The sequence below is a fragment of the Mobula birostris genome, chromosome 6, assembly GCF_030028105.1.
Source record: "Mobula birostris isolate sMobBir1 chromosome 6, sMobBir1.hap1, whole genome shotgun sequence".
In the NCBI taxonomy this organism is placed as follows: Eukaryota; Metazoa; Chordata; class Chondrichthyes; order Myliobatiformes; family Myliobatidae; genus Mobula; species Mobula birostris.
In genome coordinates, this window is record NC_092375.1 from 43,559,859 (window position 1) to 43,584,462 (window position 24,604).

The 24,604-nt window shown below is 37.6% G+C and overlaps 1 protein-coding gene across 8 annotated transcripts in view; it reads right to left on the reverse strand.

Annotated features, from left to right (window-relative positions):
• Nucleotides 1-2,081: 2,081 nt before the first annotated feature.
• Nucleotides 2,082-24,604, reverse strand: part of man1a2 (mannosidase, alpha, class 1A, member 2) — a 143,131-nt gene continuing 120,608 nt past the window's right edge. For 4 of the 8 annotated variants that reach the window (XM_072260363.1, XM_072260361.1, XM_072260364.1 and 1 more), the window contains one exon: nucleotides 11,418-18,947. In XM_072260363.1, coding sequence (XP_072116464.1) covers nucleotides 18,815-18,947 — 133 coding nt within the window. In that variant the 3' untranslated portion in view covers nucleotides 11,418-18,814. Of the gene's footprint in view, nucleotides 2,496-7,073; nucleotides 7,711-11,417; nucleotides 18,948-24,604 lie in introns of those variants that run through there. The other 4 variants (XR_011886309.1, XR_011886306.1, XR_011886308.1 and 1 more) reach the window with 4 other exon arrangements.

The following is a 24,604-nucleotide window of genomic DNA, read 5'->3' on the forward strand; positions in this document are numbered from 1 at the left end:
GCCTTCTCACCATAACCTTTGATGCCCTGGCTACTCATATACCTATCAAACTCTGCCTTAAATACACCCAAATGACTTGACTTCCACCGCCGCCCGTGGCAACAAATTCCACAGTTTCACCACCCTCTGGCTAAAAATTTTTTTTTGCATCTCTGTTTTGAATGGGCGCCCTTCAATCCTTAATTCATGCCCTCTTGTACTAGACTCCCCCACCGTGGGAAACAACTTTGCCACATCCACTCTGTCCATACCTTTCAACATTCAAAATGTTTCTATGAGGTGCCCCCTCATTCTTCTTAACTCCAAGGAGTACAGTCCAAGAGTTTCATATAGTAACAGAGTCTTGCGTAGTCTGTTCCCAGATTGTTGAAGTATTTACATTCATCATTCTAATAGTTAGGCAGTTTAATATTTAAACATGCATTCTGTCACAGAGATACTTAAGGTTTCATACACGTATAAATCTTCAAATTTCTTATTGCTACATATGGACAAATTAAGGAGAAACAAGGAAAGATGGAAACATCTAAGACCCACCAATATTTACCACTAAATAAAGACTACAAACCAATAAGATTACTGCAAATAATTCTGAAAATCTTTCCCCATCATCTTGGATCCTATGCTAAGATGAAATTTATCTATAGAATGGAAGTTTCAAACATATTGAAATCAAAATCAGTATATTCTACAGCCTGGAAGACATGTAATAACCAAGTGTTTTTAAAGAATCAAGAAACTGGGGAATGTGGAAAAGGAGGAAAACTGAAAAGTGACCAAGCGTACCTTCACCATGAAATACTGACCTTACCAGATAGTTTGTTACACACAACAGACACTTAACACACTTGGGGTTCCAACCATACTTCACATTTATTGGAAAATGGCACCACCTAAAGACACATAAAGGCAGCTCACATAAAACTCATGATGTTATCCATATTTTAATGAGATAAAAATTGTGAATAGAAGATTTATAAAATTACTATGTATACTGTAGATTGTGCACAATAGGTGTGCTATTCAATGGAATGATTGTTTTCTTTAACAATTCAACTAAAAAAAAACCTCATTAAAGTTTTTTTAAAATAATGCTAATTATCAACATATTAACAAAATATCTAGTGTCTGGCCTTAAAAACAAAATGAGCAATCAGATAATTTATTTTCATTAGTTTGTTTGCAAAATTATAGATTTTTCTGCAGCAAGTTGTACATAAAATCAATCAAGTAAGAAATTATCACTACAGCTTCAATATAATGTTTTATGCAGGGCTACAATCAAAAGTCCAAAGTTTTAAATAAGATCTGATTTTATGTTAGGAATGAGAATAAAAATGTAAGCATTTTAAGAAACAGAGTAACCAAAGCATATTAACACAACTTTGGAGACAAAAAAAAAATTATCCTCTCTCTCAAAAGTAGCAAGATACACACATTAGCAATTTAAAAATCAGCTGCCTAAAAATCTAATAAAGAATAAGAGCGAGTTCATTTAAACAAAAGAATTATATGATAAATTACCTTGAATGAAACTGGTCTATTTTTTTTTAATCTGTTCTCTACTCTTGGATTAACCTGCCAGAAATGGTTTGATACTCTCTATGATTTAAGAATGCATTTTTCAATTCAGCTTTAGCCAGCATGGCAGGGTGACTCTGTGATTGCTGTGAAAATATATTCAGTGTAGATGGTACTCACTTGATGTACTAAATAATACATTTATTAAAATTAGGAAAAATAATTAGAGTTTTGAATTAACAAATTCAAGTACACAATTCATGAATTGCCAAAATTTAGCATGGTGTAAACTAACAACTGCATGCAAAGTTTATGCATACTCAATTTTAGGCAAGGGAGGATAATGTTTCCTTCCCTCTGCCACTTAACTCTTTTAGTCTAAATTCACACTATGAAAGTGGCAATGGTATTTTATGCAAGACTGATTCCACAAGGTTAGAATGTTTTGTAGAATCTGGTTAATCTACAAGATTATTGAAATATCAATATCGGATTAGTCTCACTTAACATATAATTACCTTATTCACCTTCATAAAATTCATTTAGGGTGTAAAGGATGAACATTTCTGAATATTTCCAGCATTTTGAATGATTTTCTTATATCTTTGATTCCTCAGGTAAGTAGTTAAAGACATTCTCTCAATTTTAATAGAACTTATTATACGGATTTAGTTCAACAAATATTCTAGCATGCACATAATCAAGCATCAGTCTGAAATATATTTAAAGTAATTTATTTGAAATATATTTAAAGTAATTTGAACCTCCTCTATGGCCAGAAAAATTTCAATAACATTACATAGTTCACCATATCAATGTCTATAGCTATCCCCCATCACAGTGCCACTTCTCAGGCTAGTGCTTGTGAAAGATGCTCCTTTTTCTCAGCTAGGCCTTCACCTCCACAGTGAGTGGCAAGGTTCTTGATGCTGATTGATACATTTCCTGTCTTTTTGTCAGCAACCTTTATTGACCTGTTCAGAATCAAAAGATTTCAGTTATCTTTCTCTCCAACAGGATACAACTGCCTTCACTCATCAGCTTCCCTTATTCCTCCTTTAAATCACCCCACAGTCTTCTCCCTACTCACACTTCCCCATGTAAGTCAAGGAGATGACACTTGGCCCTTCATCTCATGTAGACAAACAAAGCCTATAAACATATCCATTCAGATGAAAGTATCTCCAGGAAGAGGTACAGTTGACGTTTCAGGCCGAGACCCTTTGTGACGAAGGGTCTCGGCCCGAAACGTCGACTGTACCTCTTCCTAGAGATGCTGCCTGGCCTGCTGCGTTCACCAGCAACTTTGATGTGTGTTGCTTGAAATTCCAGCATCTGCAGCTTTCCTTGTGTTTGCGCATTCAGATGAAATGTCAATTTACATGCTCCAGCCAAGTCAAGTCAAAGTAACTTTATTATCAAAGTACATATATGTCACCATATTATACTGAGTTTAATTTTCTCACTGGCATTTACAGGAAAATAAAATACAATAGAATGTATGGAAAACTATACATAAACAAAGACTGACATGAAAAAGACAACCAAATGTGCAAATACACAAAATAAATAATAGTGAGAACATAAGTTGTAAAGTTCTTGAAAGTGAGTCTGTAGGTAATGCATCATTTTAGGGTTGAGGTGAGTGAAGTCATCCACACTGGTAATAAATGTTGCTGAGCACAAGACTCAGCTACTTCCTACCTTGTGGTAGTAGCAGGAAGAAAACATGGCCTGGAGGGTGGGGGCCTTTGATATGTGTGCTGCTTACTTATGGCTTAAATGTATAATGGATTTGATGCTCACAATACCAATTTATCTGTTTTGTGATTATTAAATACAAAACAAGGAAGACTTTTGCAGCCTGGAAGTATGAGTTTAACTATTGATTCTTCAGTAATTCTTCAGCCACTGCCACTATCCCAAGTCTCTTATACTGATCTAATAAAGATCAAAGCAAGCTGAAGGAAGAGCATTACATACTTCAGCTAAGTTAAGCTTTAACAGCCACTTCTTCACGGAGCTACTCTTCACACTGTAGTTGGTGTTGATGGAAGAAGCTACCAGAGACATTAGAGGTGAACGACATGGACTAGTAACTGGTGTAGCAATGTATCGAATACGTAACAAACTAAACCACTTGGGATTAACTATAATTTCATATTTCTCATTGCTTTCAAAATAGTTCCCATTCATTAGTCTTTAATTTATGACTCCTCATACCTTGTGTTTTTTGCTGTCCAATTCTCACTTCATATCATTCATTTATCCAGGAACTCTGCCTTTTGCTCTTTCAACACACATAAAAGTTGCTGGTGAACACAGCAGACCAGGCAGCATCTCTAAGAAGAGGTATAGTTGACGTTTTGGGCCAAGACCCTTCATTGGGACTAACTCGTTAGAAATGCTGCCTGGCCTGCTGCGTGCACCAGCAACTTTTATGTGTGTCGCTTGAAAGTCCAGCATCTGCAGATTTCCTGTTTGCGCTTTTGTTCTTTCCTTTGTTCTTCCTGCACATCAGAAGTATATATGCTGACATATTTGTTAATGTGAAATCCAAAGCCATGATTTGAAGGCTGAGACAAAGTTGTGTAGACCTGCCATTTAGCATCAAGAGCATGTTATTCAATGACAATTGGTTGAATCCCTAATGGTAAATGAATTGTAAATGAGGTTATTGTAATGAAACATAGACAATTCTGTAAACTTTTCCTTAGAAAGCTGTGGATTTTACTGTCAAATTGTTACATCAACGCTGCATTAGTAGAGGCGTGTGGCCACTCCACTGCGGTGCACTGGGGGGTCAGGGTCAGGGGTTTAAGTAGGGCAATAATCATTAGACATAGGAGCAGCTTTAGACCACTTCCCCAATCCAGTCTGCTCCATCATTCCATCATGGCTAACTTATTATCCCTCTCAATCCCCATTCTCTTGCCTTCTTCCTGTAACCTTTGACACCCTGACTAATCAAAAGCCTATCAACCTGTGTTTTAAATATACTCACAGCGACCTGGCCTCCATAACCACCTATGGAAATGAATTCCACAAATCTGCTACCCTCTGGCTAAAGAAATTCCTCATCTACATTCTAAATGGAAATCCCTCTATTCTGAGGCTGAGCTCTTTGATCCTAGACTCACCCACTACAGTAAACATCCACCTCAAATCCACTACATCCTGACCTTTCAATATTCGATAGGGTTCAATGAGATTCCCTCCTCACTTTTGTAAACGCCAGTGAGTACAGGCCCAGAGCCATCAAATGCACCTCACACATTAACCCTTTCATTCACAGAAGCACTCTTGTGAACCTGCTCTGGACCCTCTCCAATGCCAGCACATCTTTTCTTAGATGCTCTGCTCTGTGGCCATATACAAGAAATCTTGAGTGTTGTTTGTATTTGTTCCAACACTTCCAGCTCAAGCAGATATTATTGCTTACTGCCTCTTCCTCAGTATACCCCTCAGCCACCCTGTCCCTTAATTCCCCGTTAAATCATCTCCTCTCCTTCACTGACCTCTATGCCTCTGAACCAATCCCACTGTCCAATCCTCCTTCCACCTGCATGCTGTAATTCAGCCTCATACTTCCTTTCTGTTCCAAGGGTCCTACTACCCATCTTTTTTTCTGCCTGCTGTTATCCCACCCCTGCACCAAGGAATATGCCCTATATCTCAAAGAATAATATTGGAAATAATTTTGCAATCTGCAAGGGTCATATCTTTGGCGACTTTTAAGCTGGCAGAAGGTTTCAATTGGGTGTACATTGGTGTCCAAAGTTTGTAGTCAGGAAAGAATCTTTCCCATGCCTTCTGCAAAAACAGCTGATCACCTGATCCTTTGGTGAGATGTGGGCAATAAGCCAATTCATAGTTTATTCCTTGCTACTCAGTTCATACTGATTTCAGGAAGGCAACATTTACCCTTCAAGACCAGTTGGAATGTCTACCAATGTAGTAATCCATGTGGGTAGTAGAATGGGAATCTTGCATCATAGATTATGCCAGTGCTAATCTCCAAGCAGATTTTGATTCCATCAGTCAAGGACTGCAGAGAATCCTCAAAGACTGCCCTCGAATCCTTTTCCTTTCCATGTCTGCTACAATGCCATGCAAGCTAAGGGGAATGCCAAGGAGGTGGCAGTGGGCAAAAACATCTGTGCCCAAGCTAGAGGTGTTGGAATCAATAGAATACAGACTATGTAACTTGTATCTTGAAAAGAAGCCCTGAAGACTAGCTGAAAGTAGGGAAATGATGAGCTTGTGATGGCCTGGGACTGCATTTACCACACACTGCTAATTCTCAGTCAAGATCAGAGCAGTTGCCATACCTAGCCCTGATGCAACTCATTAGAATATTTCCTAAAGTGCATCTGAGGAAGTACAAAAGAATCCACGTGGACACACCAAATCTGTTCACACATCCAAGCAAGTAAGTATGGTGATGTGCCTTCTTTATTAATACTATCAGAGTGAAGAGACCTGGTGAGGTTACTGATGACACAAGATCCACAGATGATGGAATGAAGCTGTAAAGTTCATATCAGAGGTCTTGACCCAAAACATCAACTGTCTATTTATCTCCATAGATGTTCCTTGACATCTGAGCTCCTTGAACACTTTGAGGTTGCTAGTGAATGGTACCACAGAAATTAAAATTGTTGAGTTTCTCAACAGCAGCATCAATAATGAAGATAGTGGGCTCATCAACTGCCTCAGAACCTACAGAACTGCAGTAGAGGCAAGTCATCCTCAACACCAAATGACAAATAGTTTTAAAAAATATTTCCATTCTCTGCCAGAACCCGAGGTCCCCCTGTCACCAGTCTGCCACTTCTGACAGAGATGAGCATCAGCTCCTCATGAAGAGAGGAAAAAGAATTTGTGTATTGTATTGCACACTTGTCAGGATTTATGAAATGGCAATGCTTTATAAAAACTGTGCAAGTCATGTCTTAATGTACAAATAATAGAATCAATGAGGCTGGAGGTAGACACAAGAACATTTGCTCTGATTTACTAACACTGCTCAATACACTTCAGTCGATTAAGTGTTATTAAACAACTGACAGAAAATTTAAGGCTAAGTCTTAATATTGTTCACCTGGCCTGAAAACATCAAAGCACTTGCATTCTTCCTTGGCATTTCTTTCTCAGCCAATCTCAGCTGGCATTAGTAACAGGAAATATTTCAACAAGTACTTTGCCTTATGACGTTTTTCCCCTTGCACTGCAGACTGTGAAGAAACTTTGACAAATACTGGTCTTAGAGTCGCAGAGTACTACAGCATAGAAACAGGCCCTTCAGCCCATCTAGTCCATGCTGAACCATTGCCTAGTCCCATCAACCTGCAACCAGACCACAGCACCCCATATTCCCTGTCTTTCATGTACAATACCTATCCTAATTTCTCTGAAGTGTTGAAATTGGTAGAGAATAGAAGCTTTTTTTAAAAACTTGGTTGTCATTCGGTGATGAGAATGTCTTGCTTCCACTACAGTCCTCTGGGTTCTGAGGTGGCGATGAGCCCATTGTCCTCATTATTGGTCCTGCTGTAGAATAGCATTTCATTCAGTCCCTCGAAATGACATCATTCTTGATTATTCTACAAGTTTCTTTTGTTATGAAATAACTTGAAATAAGGCAAGAATTATTAGGATCTGTAATATATAAAATGACACTGTGTTAATAACAGGCCACCTACAGGTAAAAGCACACCATCTCTCCAAGTCAGTATATGACTCAAGTTTAATAAAAAAAATGTCAGAAGTAGGCTGCTAAATTCAAAGAGAAATATTTTAAGCTCTATATACATAATTCCAGTGGGAATTAAACACAATTAGTGGCAGAAATATTCTGAGGAGGACGAGTGATGGTATCTACATTGACAAAAGCTAACCAAGTATCAGAAAAAAATCACTGCAATTTCACCAATATTTACAAATGGAATGTAGAAATGATGATTAAATTCTGCTTGTAGGTGTCAAAACATTTGTTATTATGACAATAATAGAAAACAAACATTATAAAGTTTTCCAATATTTGTACGGAAAATATATATTTTCTTGTAAGACTTCTTGGGCCTCTATTACCTTATAAGACTCCCTTGAGAAGCTGATTAGAAATGGAAGAATTTCACACTTCAAAGTTTTCTTGTGTCTCAATGTACAATTAAGGCCTCTTCAATACTGAAACAAATAATTTCCAATATAATCATCTGTGTATTCTATTACTTTTCACGAAAGACTTCCAAATTTCAGTATCTATTGATTTTCACTTCACTATCAGTAGTGAAAAGTACACATCATGCTGAATGGTACATTATACAATGATATTTTAGGTACATGTATATCAACAATACTACAGAATAGCTTTCTGCCATTGTAGCAACCCAGAGACTTCGACTAATCACTTGCAAGTTCAAATCCTATCAGAATTAAAATGTAGTTAATAAATAAAACCAGGATCAATGACAATGAAACCATTAATGCATCATAAAATATATATGGCTTTAGGCAAGAAAGTGGGTTTGGGGTTTATGTAACACTAGGTACAAAAAAATTATCTAGTTGACTCACTCCCAACTATTCTTTATGCCGAGTTATATCAAAAACAGATTTAACAGATGGATTTTGACATTTCAAGATTTTTTACCATTACTTTCTCAAAGACAATTAGAAATTGAGGTTAAACATACAGTGTGAATTGAAAACAATCTGGAATACCTTACCAGTGCACCTGCCACATCATATTGCAGAACAACAATCCTGAATTGTGAAGCTCAGCTAGGTTTTAGTACAGAAATGGACGAACTACTTCCATTGACTTTGATGCTACCATCCACTAGTAATCATTCTATACCTTATCTGTAGGGAGGAGGGGGAGAGTTGTAGTTAAGGCCAATTTTACCCCAACTTTAAGACCCTGTGGGCCCGCTGGTGGCGTAGTGGCATCAGCGCTTGGACTGCGGGGCGGAGGTTCCGAGTTCGAACCCAGCCGGCTCCCCTGCACGCTTTCCATCCGTGCGGGGTTAAAAGCTGATGATCTCTTTGGAAAACAAAACTCACCCAGCAGAAGGCAATGGCAAATCACTGCTGTAACTTGCCTAGTATGCGATTTCCCACTACGTCAGAGCGGCGTGTGAGAAAGTCCTCCGCTACAGGGAAAAATTCTGGACAGAACCTTCATTATTATTAAGACCCTTTACCTTGAATTGTTAAATTACAATTTAAACTTCCCAAGTCCAATTGTCTGTACCTTTGAGAATACTCTTGCATCATCTGCCTTCTCAAAGTTTTGAGTGGAAATGTCAACAAAGTATTTCCATTGTAACAAACTTATACAACTCTTACTATGTCTTTATAGTTACACTTATCTTTTAGTTACGTAGAATCCAATTACTTTTAGTTCTTGAAAAGCTTTATATTTGGGATACATGCCATGGGTGATTAATAGAATTATCAGCCAGATCCATCAACATTTCTGCTCATGCAATTGTTATGTTTAAGCACATAAATACACATTTATTTGCTGTTGAATATTACATCCTTGAAGTAGGAGCTCTTGCATCAGGCTAAGTAATAACTTACAAGGGGTATGATGTAATTCTAAAAATTTAATTGCTTCTATACTCCTTCTGTCTTTAAGTGTAAATTGTGTAAATTCTTTCTGGAATGCTGCAATCAACAGAGCAAAAATGTACAGGTTGAGCACCCCTTAACCAAAACGCTAGGGACGGAAAGTGCTTGAATTTTGGAATATACAGTATAATGAGATAGCTTGGGATCACCACCACTTCCGATTCTGAATTTATGTCCTACAGGTAAGCAGTCTGTCTTACACTTGTTCATCACACATATGTAACCAAGAGTAAAAATTATTACATACCATTAATATAATGAAAATATAACGCGTGCAAGGCAACAAAAGCGGCATGGTAGCATCGAGAGAATACCTGAATCAGCTGTTGAACAGCAACAACAGCAGGCTTTCACTCTCCACCTAGGATGCCGTGTTTTGATTGAATTGAATTGACTTTATTTCTTACATCCTTCACATACATGAGCAATAAAAATCTTTATATTATATCTCTGTCTAAACGTGCAATCATAGTAATTTATAATAAATAGAACAGTCAATGTAACATAGAAATACACTCAAATCAGCGTGAGTTAATTAGTCTGATGGCCTGGTGGAAGAAGCTGTCCTGGAGCATGTTGGTCTTGGCTTTTAAGCTGCGGTACCTTTTCCCAGATGGTAGCAGCTGAAATATATTGTGGTTGGGGTGACTCGGATCCACAATGATCCTACGGACCCTTTTTACACACTTGTCCTTGTAAATGTCCTGGATCATGGGAAGTTCACATCTACAGATGCGCTGGGCTGTCTGTAACACTCTCTGCAGAGTCCTGCGATTAAGGGAGGTACAGATCCCATACCAGGCAGTGATGCAGCCAGTCAGGATACTCCCAAATGTGCCCCTGTAGAATATCCTTAAGGTTTGGGGGCCCATACCAAACTTCCTCAGCCGTCTGAGGTAAAAGAGGTGCTGTTGTGCCTTTTTCACGACACAGCTAGTTTGTAGAAACCATGCGAGGTCCTCGGTGATGTGGATGTCGAGGAACTTAAAGCTGTTTACCCTCTCAACCCCAGATCCATTGATGTCAATAGGGGTTAGCCCGTCCCCATTCCTCCTGTAATCCACAAACAGCTCCTTTGTTTTTGCGACATTGAGGGAGAGGTGGTTTTCTTAACTCCACTGTCAGAGGGATGACTTCTTCCCTGTAGGCCACCTGGTTATTGTTTGAGATTAGGCAAATCAATGTAGTGTCATTGGCAAATTTAATTATCAGATTAGAGCTGTAGGTGTTGATGGAGTCATGGGTGCACAGGGAGTACAGGAAGGGACTTAGTACACAGCCCTGAGGGGCTCCTGTGTTGAGGGTCAGAAGGGCAGAGGTGAGGGAGCCCACTCTTACCATCTGCCAGCTATCTGACAGGAAGTCCAGAATCCAGCTACACAAGGCAGGTACAGGGCCAAGGTCTCTGAGCTTCCTGTGGCGCCTGGATAGAATTACGGTGTTGAATGCTGAGCTGTAGTCCGAGAACAGCATTCTCACATAGGCAATCTTCTTCACCAGATCTGCAATAACGGTATGTAGAGCAGTGGCTATTGCATCGTCTGTCGATCGGTTGTGGTGGTAGGCGAATTGTAGGGGGTCCAGATTAAAAGGTTACAGTACACTGTATTCCTATTTTACTTTTTTTTTTTAAAAAGAGGTTTTTTTTGTAAAGTATAAAAACAATCAGCATTGTAGACTTGTTCTGTGTTAGATCTTCATCAACAACGCTTAAATAAATGTAATGCCATTGTGTAAGGCAGAAAAACAATCAGCGTCACAGACTTGTTCTGGTGCTAGCTTTTCCTGATCAGCAGATGCTACAAAAATTTTATGCCATACCTTTTCTTAAATTTCTGCAACCAGCCTACTGAATATTCACAATTATCTTCAAATTTCAGTTCGTTGTGATAGACCTTTGCTTGTTTAATGATCAGCATACCAATAAGTGGCATATGTTCACTGACAGTGATTATACACGATTGAGATCTTGATTTTTTGCTGCGTGTAATCATTCTATTTTTCATTAACTTTGTTTATTGCATATGTGAGATCACTTCTCAGAACTGTCTGTGGCGCGCAGAGACCTGCGCATCCCCGGGAACCTTTGCAGGTTCTTGGGGAATTTTCCATTTGTGACGTCATGTCAGCGCTCAAAAACATTCAGATTTCGAAGGTTGTGAAATTTTGGAATTTCGTATAAGGGGTGCTCAACCTGTATTTACTTTCTTAGTCAATGTGTACAATCCACAAATCTAAACAATTGGCAACTGGAATGAACTGTTCTATGCTTTTCACCAAATGCTGGAATAATCCTATAGAGTTTATACTATGGATAAAAAATAACTAAAGTGCTAACTTCACCGAAATCACCAACAAGAGAAAATCTGCAGATGCTGGAAATCCAAGCAACACACATAAAATGCTGGAGGAACGCAGCATGCCAGGCAGCATCTGTGGAAAAAAGCACGGTGAAACCCTTCAGCAGAACCATTTTATGTGTGTTCAACAAAATGTCAGTTTTCCATCTGTTGGTATCAGACTCTTTGTATCATTTTGTCATGCAAGATTTCACAGGCTGGAACCTACTTCCAAAATAAGTCGGCATTTTGGCAGGGCAAGTAAATCACAGAATTATGCATTCTAAATATGACACAGTATTTGTGGACATGTTAGAAACCAGTTAAACAAGGATTTTATCACTTTATTCTGCACTCATATTTTAACTCATACGATCTCAATGCATTGTTGTAATGGTTGATTATATGAACAGTATGCAAGACAAGTTTTTCCGCTGTACCTCAGTACATGTGACAATAACCAATTTACTAATTTTACCTACAAGTGGTATAATACTCTGCTCCTACACAAAAAATATTTATCCATACAAGCAGTTTTCAACAGAAGATTCTTTCTTGCTTTCAAATGAAATGTAAATATAAGAATGAACTCAAACTAGTAAAGCTTTTTTTCCCCAAATGCAGTGAGAATCTAGATAGAACTGATACATCTGAATAAGAGGTGCTTGAACAATATCTGGAATTTTCATCTGGAATACATTTAAAGTATGTCCCTGGTTTTCCATTAATCAGAACTGATAGTTTTTTCCCTCTAAAGCCGTAAATGTTATCAATTATTTACACAGTTTAATTAAAGCATATACAGTGCTGAAAGTAGTCTCGACAAAATAAATATCAAAAGCAATTTCAGGGATAATCATCATCACATAAAAATTAAAATAGTTTAAGAGAGCTCTCAAATACGTATTTTAAATTCATTATTCATTGGATACTGTTTTGGCTAGTTACTTTTACAGCCTTCATCTAAAATCTGCCGTGTTCATTCTTGGCCTGTACAGGGATCCAAAAGCAAATAATGTCACCCATCTCATTTTACTACTGCCAAATGGAAAAGTGATTGAAGATACAAAACAAAATTCTATAGTTTCTACATTCTTCATCCAACATGCACAAAAACTTTTGATACAAATGCAAGAATTTCATTCAGCGTAGCAAATCCACTCAGCAGATTTAAATCTAACATGACGGTATTTCAGAAGCAAAATACTGCAGATGGTGGAAGTATTAGCATTCCTTCTATTGACAATTTTTATAAGTAAAATTGGTTTTCATCCACAAATTTTTGACCTTTTACAACTTGCACCAAAAATCATTTAGAAGTACAGCAGGCAATATTTCCACATTGATAATTATCACATTCTAGATTTAACCAAGAATAATGTAAAAATGTGGTAAGCACACTTTCATCTAGAGAACACCATCCATCATATTTAACAGAGATGTGATGTGGCCTATCTACACAATGCAATGCAGCAACTCAGCAAGGTTTCTTCAGCAGTTCATCCTAAACCAATGAATGCTGTATACTAGAAAGAGAAGGGCAAGAAGGGGTAAAGAAACATCATCACTTCAAAATTCCATCTAAATCACATACTATCCAGACTTGGAAATACAATATATTGCTCACTGGTCAGCAATTGCTGCTCAAAATGCTGGAACTCCATACCCAATAATACTGTGGAAGTACACTTAATACACTATGATTCAGTGCAGATCACCACAATCCTGAGGATAACTAAGGATGCACAAAGCAATATACTGATCTTTTCAATGATTGCCACATCTCATAGAAATATTTTAAAAAAAAGCTAGTTTATCAGATGCTTAATTATTTTACTTTGCTATCACCCATCAGTGATAGACAAAATGCCACCTCCATTGTTGACCAATTTCAGTGACAAATTGACAGATAGAGAACACTATTGTACTTATGTTGAGTCTATTTTTTTCCTTTAAGAGTTGCATTAAATAATAATAGAATTTGTATTTACAATACCCACTTCCATCTGTAACTTTTCAAAATTACTACAGGTCGACCTTCACTAATCAAACTACCTGTAATCGGGTTTCTTCGATAATCCGGCACTGATTATGCTTAATGTGATCCTTCTGTAATTTGACATTTTCACTAATCTGGCACTCCTCAGGTCCCAATGGTGCTAAATTAGTGAAGGTCGACCTGTATTTTGAGATTTCTTCAAAGCTATTATGCTATTTTGAATTAAAATATTAAAATATGCTATTTTGAATTATGCTCATACATTGCTGTTAAGAGAATATTAGTCATTGCCAGTGGAGCACCAAAATGAAAAGTACATTATCTTTAGAGACCAATATCTAATTCAAGCACAATTAGAATTCAGTGACCATGCAATGTTTAATTTGTTCAGATTTTCAAGGAAGGGGACTGTTAAAAAGGAAATATTCTAACTATTATTCAAGACAATCTGAATTTCTTTTAAATACATCTGCTGCAATTCTCACACTTCCATTCTTTCCACCTAAATTCCCAGTTCATTCACAGGAAAAGACGCAAAAAATTTAAGATTAACTGTGACAAGCATTCATATTTTTGACACAAATATATCAAATGGAGTAAAAATAGGCTATCCAGTCTTTTCAGCTTACTCCGTCATTCAACATAATCTGATCAATCATGATCAAGGCTACAGATCACAACCTTCTTCAGCTCCATTTTCCAACAAAATCAGCATACACTGACTCTTTTAATAACCATAAACCCGTCAATCACTTCTGAATAACTGACCTTCCTCAGGCGTCTAGGTCCTAAATTATTACTCATTTTCAATTATATTGACAGAGCTTAGTAAGAGGGGATATCCTCTCTGCAGGTTTGTGCATTTTCTCATGTGAAGACACTAGTTGTTTAGATGCTCTGACTTTTCCTTATTCCCATTATAAGAAAATAATCGTCTGAATGTAAGGTGCCCCCACTTTCTCAACTGGCTGATTATATTATAGAGGTTCTTATATTTTGTGTTAATGTTTTTTGCCAGTCTACTCATAATCTATCTTGTCTTCATGATTTTTGTTACTAAATTCTAAATTTATTATTTAAACTTATTTCTATTATTTCTGAAAACTTTAAAAGCCTCTGAGGCTCCCTTTAATTTCTCGTTAGCCACCAATGAATCACTTTGCATTTGTGCCAAAAAGGAGTTATTTTGCAACTTGTGCAGTGCTTGTAAATGTTAACCAATGTCCCATCAACATGCGTAGTTTGCAATATTTTCCTAACCAATCACTGCCAACTCTTCTTTCTGACCTTCACAATTTTCTTTAGATTTAAGATCCAAGTTCTCAATCAAATTATATCACTTTTGAATGCAATGTGAAATTCTGTCCTATTTCGGTTACCCAACCGAAGACCCATGCACAAAACAATCCAAAATATCCTCCTAAGTTGGTTCCTCAATATATTGATCCAGAAAAGCCATCTTGTAGATATTTCATAAATACATCATCACATTAATAACCTACAAGCTATAACAGTCAGAAAGGAGTCCCTGTGGAATTTGCATATTCTCACCATGACTGCATGGCTTCCCATTGATGCGTCTGTGTCCTCCCACTTCCCAGGTTAATTATCTGCTGTATATTGGCCATGGTGTGTAGGTTTGTGGTAGAATCTGAGGGGAGTTCATGGGAATGGGATGAGAATAGGATCGACATAGGGCTAATGTAAAGAGTGTTTACTGGTTTGTGTGGACTCAGCATGGGTGTGTTTCCATGCTGTATGACTCTGAACCACCACCGACTTACTCATCTTGTATTAATGTTACATAGTGGAATCAAAGGTTATTCTCCCATAGACCCTTCTCACTAAACACACTTAAGTACCAAACTCACACACTGAAGGTTACAGTGTATAAAAAGCAGTGTGGTTTCTGAGCCTCTCACTTTAAACTCCCAAACAACGTAAGTTAGCTGACTTCACACAATCTTAATTGGTAACAGGCTCTTCAGTTATAAAGTGGGATTTTTCAGGATAGTTGTTATCAAATTAAATTCCCAGTTAAGAGATTCAAATCTATAAATTCATCACTACTGAATCACTAGATTTCACTACAAAGCCTAAAATAAACAAAATCAAAAATGCATCGACTTGTTTGTAAAATGTTTGACACTGTGAAATTGTACCACAGTTTTTAAGAACTGTGGAGTCTGTACAATTAAATTCAGAATAAAAGGTCAACAGATTTCTATTTATTAAAGCAATCAAGAGGACAAAGGCAGGAAAATTAAATGGCTGAATGATACCGCTGCCTTCAGGGATCAAATACTATTTCTTACTTCAACAGATGTGATCTTGATATGGTCTTCAGGATTAACTATAAATTTTTGCCTCTGTAGAATTTTATCAAAAAAGTTAACTCCTGCTGAGCCAGCTAAACTTCTAATAGCAATGGCAAAGTAATTAACAACAATCACTTAATGAACAATACCTTGTATACTCCCATCAACTTCCTAGAGAAGTAAAGTTTTCTCGAGGTGGTGGTTGTTGAAGGAGGTAGGGACGGGTAGAGTATGGGCTGTATTGGTGGAAGACATCATTCTGCATCAACAACTTGCACTTGTATATTACCTTTAATGTAGAAAATCTTCCTGTACTTCACAAAGATAGCACAAAGGCAATGAAAAGCATATTTTAAATATTGAAAATAAGAGCTTCAGCAAAAGACAGTGAGGTTTGGATAGAGAATTGCAATGTTACAAATGTGGAAACTGAAATCACTTTTGATGAAATATTGACAGCATGACTAAATTACAGAATGGAGGAAATACATTACAGGAAAATAGCATGATTAATTAGGTCAAAGCTTGCTCAAATTTCAAGAACATGATTAAATAATGCAGCATTAATGTACAGACCTTGATTATGACCACTTAGACGCTGTTAAGGAAGGAACAGAAACCTCGTTTTAAATAATTAAAACTAAGTGAGTTCAGCAGATTTGACAAGTCATATGTTAAGGACTTGAGAGTAGAAAGATATTGCAGAGTGATACATTCCAAAAACAGTAGGATGGAAAAATAATGAAATAAGTTAGTTCAGGTATTCTACAAATAAAACAAGCATCAGACAAATAAGAAAGTATGAAACAAGAAAAAGAAACTCCCTTAAAAAGAGAATAGAATCGTTATTTCAGGAACTATTCTGTTGAAATACATACCAAAAAAATTATCCATCTTACAACTGATGATAGTAGTTTTCAACCAGGAAGATTGAGGATGTTTTTATAGGGGAAAGTGTGATAACTGATTTTTGAAAGAGGACGATTCAAAACCATGTGGGTTAATAGGGACGTAAAATTCTCTGAACTGAAAGTGACCTCCAAACTCACTTTCAATGACTCTTTAAAACATGTGTTCTCAGCATTTCTTTTATTTGCACACTTTGTCGTCTTTTGCACATTGGTTGTTTGTCTTTATTTATATATGGTTGTTCATAGATTCTATTGTATTTCTTTATTGTTCCTGTAAATGCCTGCAAGAAAATGAACTTAAAGGTAGTATATAGTAATGTATACATAATTTACTTTGAACACAAAGTAGTCAGCAATTATCAGGGATGGAGTCAAAGGCACAACCATTCCACAGTCATCAATTACCAACTAAATGAATTAGTCCGCATTTTAAGCTTGGAAAATGTCAGGATGAGTACAGGATTGAGATTTCGGGTGTGAACATCTTTTTTTGCATTAGCAGGGCAGAAAAGATAAAATGGTAATAAGTTTTATTCACTTATTGGAATGCAGCTTCATGTTGCAATAAGTAGGCTCTTAAAATAAAGATTTCCTCTTCTCTTCCAAAGAATCTTTTCCATTAATTACGGAGTTCGTGGGGGAAGAAGGGGATACATCCTACCTGAACTTATAGTAGACACTAGCTAATACAGTAAACAATAAAACCTCAGACATCAGTGGTTTTCTTTAATCATTAGGTACACCTTTGTTTCAGTATGCATACATTCTACTCCCAATAATTCAAAGTCACATTTGCGCTGAAGAGATAAATTACCCATGAATTTGAATTAAGCATAAATAATACATCATGCTGAGAATTGAGTTAAAAAATTTGAAATTCCAGATAATTTAAGCAACCGAGTTAAGAGGAGCAGATTGTATAAACTAAGTATATCCTTCAGTTTGGGGAAATGAAAAACAATCAAACTTTCTGTAGGTATCATTCAGGGTTAAATGTTTTACAGACCTTGATTAAGTGATGCTTACAACACAAATGATCAATTCCTCTTTTAATACTGTAAAAGGTGTGTACCAAATCCAGGAAGTTTGATTAACTCTTATTTGGACCTTTATTCACCGCTGCTGAAGAGCAGTTTTTAAAATCTTGATCACCGCCAATTATGAACTAAAAGGAAAGCAAGGATCAAACTCAGCCATCTTTTAATTATTTTACCACAATGAAGTGGTTCAGTCTCAAATGTGGTGCTAACTTTCTGCCTCTTTTGGAAACGAATACTGCAGACTAATAAGTGCTACAACTTTTCTGTCCAAATGAAAACACATATCCTGGAAAAAGAACACCTTTTTACAATACTGGAAAATACACTATAAGATTTAATTCTGTCCAAAGTAAACCAAGACTTACAGTTAGCTAGGTGTTCTCATTTGAAAGTGATACCAATATTTTTGAAAAAAATCAATGCAAAGACTCCTTTATGGGTAAAGAAAATTTGCAAGGTGCAGAAATTTTTACAAGCACATTTATAATGGTAAGATTCCAACAATCAAACCCAAGATATCAGCAATCATATGCTACATCAGAATTGGAACAAACCCTCTGTTTAACATGGAGGCAGCCTTTTGCAAGGATTTTCCCTGCAAAAATTGAAAGATCTTCATTTTAATTTGATAGGAAGAACCACATGTCGGAAACTCCACAAAAGAGATACCATTTCTTTAAAAACTGAGGCTATTCCACTCTTGCCAGGGATTCAATGGCTTTAGGTAGTGCAGAAGAAAAATATCCTGTACTACTTACATACATCTAGTGCTGTTAGGCTTTCTTTGAACATCAGTCATAAAGTTAATTGTACAGCATTCACACTGTACTGATTGCCAACTACACCATAGTAAACTTGTACATTCATTGTACTCTGCTGTGAAAGATGTATTCCCTCAGTAGTCCACATCTTCTTACATGATTTAATCTCAAATCATTCAAGTCTTACTGATTAGGATCCTTTCTTTTCTCTGAAGATTAGTTGCACTTGTCCTGCTAGCACTACGACAAAACAGTAGAGTTCACTTCCAGCTCTCTTGCAGTCTTCATTGAAGTACCATATTTCCAAACATGGTAGAGTTCATAGAACGTAAAATAGGAAGAGGGTGAGCTTCTGTATTAAAAACCCAATAGTCCAAGGGTAAGAGGTCATCACTAGAAAACAGGAGGTACAGGTACCTGAAATTAAAGAAAAGCATGTTTACACATTGATTACAGCAAAAAATATGGATTAATTTTTTTTAACTTGTGAGACATCTCTGCTCCATCGCAGAGGTGATTACTTAACTGGGAGCACAGATGAACCAATGTCTGTTTGACTCAGTCCTGTAGGTTCTAGTAAACTAGCAATTTCAAGAGTGCAAGTGTGAACAGAAATTATTCCTAAAAAAACCATTGAACAAAATACTGCACAAGAATTTATATAGTATAGGCATCCGTTAGTCTCGTGAGACCATGGATTTGCACCTTGGAAGGTTTCCAGGGCGCAGGCCTGGGCAAGGTTGTATGGAAGACCGGCAGTTGCCCATGCTGCAAGTCTCCCCTCTCCATGCCACCGATTTGTCCAAGGGAAGGGCACTAGGGCCGATACAGCTTGGCATCGGTGTCATCGCAGAGCAATGTGTGGTTAAGTGCCTTGCTCAAGGATACAACACGCTGCCTCAGCTGAGGCTCGAACTAGCAACCTTCAGATCACTACAGCGACGCCTTAACCATTTGGCCACGTGCCAACACAATTTAAATGCTTGAAAATTGTGTATTTGCCTTTGTTCAAATAATTTCTAATCACTTTTTACATAGCAATGCAACTAAGATCATTTTGTCTCTGGGAAACAAATTTTTAATTAAAACATTATCTATGAGTGAAAACATGAAATATTAAGGGAATTTATTAAATTGCTTTCTTATCTACATCAAAACTGGGGTACAAGGAGACACTATTGGAGTTGTGGGAGGAAGAAATTGGTGAGAGTTGAAAGCTGAGAACTGCAAAGGATATGGTCGAGTTCACAGTCATTCTCAGTATTTGTAGCATAAGCATCACCATATGTACCTTCTGCTCTCCTGCACTTTTAGCATGCTAAAGTGACTGATAACCAAATAATAGACATATTCAGCTAGAGGCCATTGAGCACGTCGCTTCATTATTCAATGAATTCAAATTTTACTTTAGTGCCACTTTACTGAATTTTATACACTTACTATCTCAAAATCTATTAATTTCAGTCTTGAATCTACTCATTGATAGAGCCCTACACCATTCTTGGTGAGAGAATTCCAACATTTCACTACCCTTTGGAGCAAATAAGGCATGACAGCCTCATTAGGAGCTTGAGGAGACTTGGCATGTTACAAAAGAATTACAAGTTTCTACACATATACTGTGCCCTTTTCTCACTGTTGCCATCAGGTTGGAGGTACAGAAGCCTGAAGGCACACACTCAGCGATTCAGGAACAGCTTCTTTCCTTCTGTCATCTGATTCCTAAATGGACATTGAAGCTTTGGACACTACCTTACTTTTTAAAAAATATACAGTATTTCTTTTTTTGCACGTTTTTTAAAATTTATTCAACATACATAATTGGTTTGCTTGTTTATTCATTGTTTTTATTTTACTTATTATTTTCTCTCTGCTAGATTATGTATTACATTGAACTGCTGTTGCTAAGTTAACAAATTTCACGTCACATGCTGGTGATAATAACACTGATTCCGATCCTGAGAGCATTTTAACTGGTTGTGTTTCTGTGTGGTATGCAGAGGCCACTGCAAAGGATTGTGAAAAGCTGCAGAAAGTTGTAAACACAGCCAGCTCGATTGTGGGAACTGGCTTTCCCAGCAGAGGACACCTTCAAAAAGTGGTGCCTCAAAAAGGCGGTATCCATCATTAAGGACCCCCATCACCAGAACATGACCTCTTCTCATGCCACCATCAAGGAGGTGGTACAGAAGCCTAAAGACACACACTCAACGTTTCGGGAACAGCTCCACCATCAGATTTCTGAACGGACAAAGAACCCATGAACACTACCTCACTATTTTTTTGTACTACTTAATGTAATTTAGTTTATTTTTATTATGTATTGCAAAGTACTGCTGCCAGAAAACAACAAAATTCATGACAAATGCCAATAATATTAAACCTGATTCTGAAGCAATTCCTTCTTACCTCGAATGGTTGATCTTGCATTTTGAGAGCATTGTCTCTAGTTCTAGATACCCAGTCAGAGGAAAAATAAACTATACATCTGTCATGTCCAGTGTTTTATCCATTTTGTATGTTTTAATCAGATCAACTATTATTCTTCAAAATTCTGGAAATGCAGGCCTAGTCTGCTTAATACAGGAGCCTGAAGACCCCCACTCTTCCACAGAGATTCTGAACTATCTATAGACCCATGAACACTTCTTTATATTTTTGCACTATATATTTATTTTACAAGTTACCTTGCAATTTTGTGTCTTTGCACAGTACTGCTGCAGCAAAACAATAAATTTCATATCATAAGACAGTGATAACAAACCTATCTAATCCCAGCACCCTAGGAATCCACCTGGTGAAACTTCAATACACTCTCTCAATTGTGAATTTATTCTTCAGAAAGGTGACTAGACCCATGCACGATATTCTAGATACAGTCTCACCAGGGCTGTATACACATACACAACATTTCTATTGTACCCAAATCTTCTGGCAATAAAACCAACAAACTATCTTCCCCCCTGAACATTTCTTGAAAGTTTGAATGATACAGAACACTCAGTTCACTTTTAAATCTCTCACTATTTAAATAATACTCTACTTTCTTCCACAAAGAAAACTTGCATCAAATGTTGAATAATGCAAATACATTAATTATGTCTACATCCTCCATTCAGCTCAAACCGCTACTGGCCTTCCTTAATCAAATAACTTAAGATATATTGTACTTGATGCCCTCTTCCCAGTCAATAATATAGACTGAACAGCTATGGTTCTAGCACCACTTCCTGTGGCAGCTCAGTGAAAATGACCTGTCTATTGCTTTCTCTGTCTTTCTTTCGTTAACCAGTCTCCAATCCACTCTGGCGTATCACCCATAATACCATATGATTCAATTATGCTTCATAATCTCTTCTGCTGCACCTGATAGGGTCCTCTACAAATCCAAATACACCATATTAACTAGTTTCCCCTTATCCATTTAATTACTTTGAACCTTTGACGTTTAACAGATTAGTCCAACATGTGCTCCCTTTCATAAATGCACGATGACTCCACCTAATCCTATTATTTTCCCAAGTGCCTTTACAAATTTATAAATAGAATACAGAATTTTCCCTGCTGCTGATGCTGTATGCCAGAAATGAAGCAGACAACTTCTGGATATGAAGAAAAGAGTGACTGCCTGAAAATTAAGGCACAACTTGACTACGCCTGGTATCAAGAAGCCCTGGTAAATCTCAATCAAGTAGGTCTTGGTACAAAAAGGAAGGACCTGGCAATTGCTCAATGTCAATGATCCCAATCTCAGGACATTAATACATAATGTACCACCTAGTGTTGGCCCAATAAGTTCCACTTTAGTCTCATCTGATCACAAGGTCTTCTTCCACATTTACAGCATTTTCCTTAAGGCTGATTTATACTTCTGCGTAGTAGCGTAAGCCATAGCCCACACAAGTGGCCTACGCCGTTGTGAGCATTTATACTTGTGCATTGGTGTGTCTGCGTTGCTCTGCAATTCACCACCAAAACGCTAGTTGGCAGTGGGGTTTCTATGCCACTGTGTTGAATTTCTTTGTGTTGAAACTCAACATGAAGAAACTCAAACTTCAAACAATGGCGACAGAAACTGAAGGAGAGTGAATTTTCTGTGCTTGTCCGGCCACTGAGAGACATGGACAAGGAAATGCATATCAAATATTTTCAGATGTCGGCAGGTAGAGTTGACGATTTGGTTCATCGTCTCCAACCATTTATATCACATTAGTGGATGCACAGTATACTCAGAGACTGGCAATCACCATTCGAGCTTTAGCTTCAGGTGGAAGTCAACAGGCTGTAGCAGCTAGCTACAAACTGGCACAAGCACAGGGTCCTCCATAATTGCAGAGGTCTGGAAAGTTTTAAGGAAAGCATTGCAGCCAGAGTTCCTTCCCTGCCCGATGGTTGCCCAAAGGGAACCTGGGAACCTATTGCAGCGTTGGAGGAAATGCGATGCTACCAAGCGGACCAATCACAGTTATTGCAGTCTGCGTTGCCACAACGCATAGTTACATTTTTGGGGAGGTGCATGTCAGGCTATGGCGTAGGGTATGCAGCTACGGCGTAGATTTGACACAGAAGTATAAATTGGCCTTCACGGGCAAAGATATCTTTTTTTAGTGCTATGTGTGGCGTAAATCTAAATCTGCGCATCAGTCAGGTAACACCACCCTACAGTAAAGTATGACGGACATCATACTGTGGGGATGCGTTTCAGCAACAGATACTGGAAATATGGTCAGGATTAATAGGAAGATGGAGAGATAAGTACAGAGAGACCCAGGATAAAAAAAAAGTTAACCTCTGTCAGAATGCTTAAACTGGGGAGGAAGTTCATCTTTCAGCAGGACAATGACCCAAAATGCACTGCCAGAGTAACCACGGAGTGGCTTCAAATGAAGAAAATTGATGTCCTACAGTGGCCCAGTCAGAGTCCTGACCTTAACCCTATTGAAGATCTCTAGCAAGACCTCAAGACTCCTGTCCACTGTCACTCCCAAACTAACAGGCAGAGCATGAGCAATTTTGCATGTAGCAATAGGCAAATCTTGCTCCATCACATTGTGCAAAGCTAACCGAGACTTATCCATAAAGACTGCTGGCTGTAGAAGCTGAGCTGAGAAAACTAAGTACTGAACAAAGGGAGAATAAACAATTTTTGATCTGCTGACATTTCAGTGTTTGAATTTTTAGATTTTCATACTTGATAATTTTCCCCGTTTTTTAGGCTCTACTGTGGGGAAAAAAAAAGAAAATGCGATTCACAAATTAAAATTATCCGTTAAATTGCTTCAATATTAGGAAAAAAGTGAAGACCCCACTCAGGATACAAAAGTGATCTAGAACATATCCAAAAATGAAGATTTGAAGTATGTTAATATGAAGAAGTTGTAATTGTTGATGCATGAATATTAAACTCCTAAAACACAGTTTTAAAGCTGACTTTTATCAAATAACCTCTGGACCAAAACTGGCATGTCCAATAGTTATCCCATAGGATCTACAAGAGATTAACAAAGCAAAGGGAATTTACTTGTTGCACACCATAGCATTCAACAATCCCTGAACTTCTTAGTAGGCATTTTCAATATATTTTTGTGACGCATTCAAAAAATAAAATAGCACAATCAGTCTGGAAGGAACCACAAATTTACAAGGGACAAAAATAATGCTGGGAATAAAATAAATTAGGACCAAGATACCCACCCAAGACAATCCAATTGCCCCTGCTTGGCCTATATCCCTTTAACTTTCCTATCCAAGTGTCATTTGTGTTGTTCTTGGAGTGACTAAACCATATCCTCAAGCAACAGGTGTACCACCCTGCATGAAGGTGTCCCCAGGTTCCTTTTAAATCTTTTCCATCTCACCTCCAATCTATGCTGTCCATTTTTTGAATCCCTTTCACCAGGAAAAGGTCTGTGCATTCACCTTATTTGTGCCTCTCAAGATTTTATACGTCACTCCTTGGACTCCTACACTCCTATGGATAAAGTCACAGCCTGTCAAAACTCACCCTATAACTCAGGCCCTCAAGTGCTGAGGTTGAAGGTTCATCAGATTGACTGTGGGGTGGCATGTTTAAT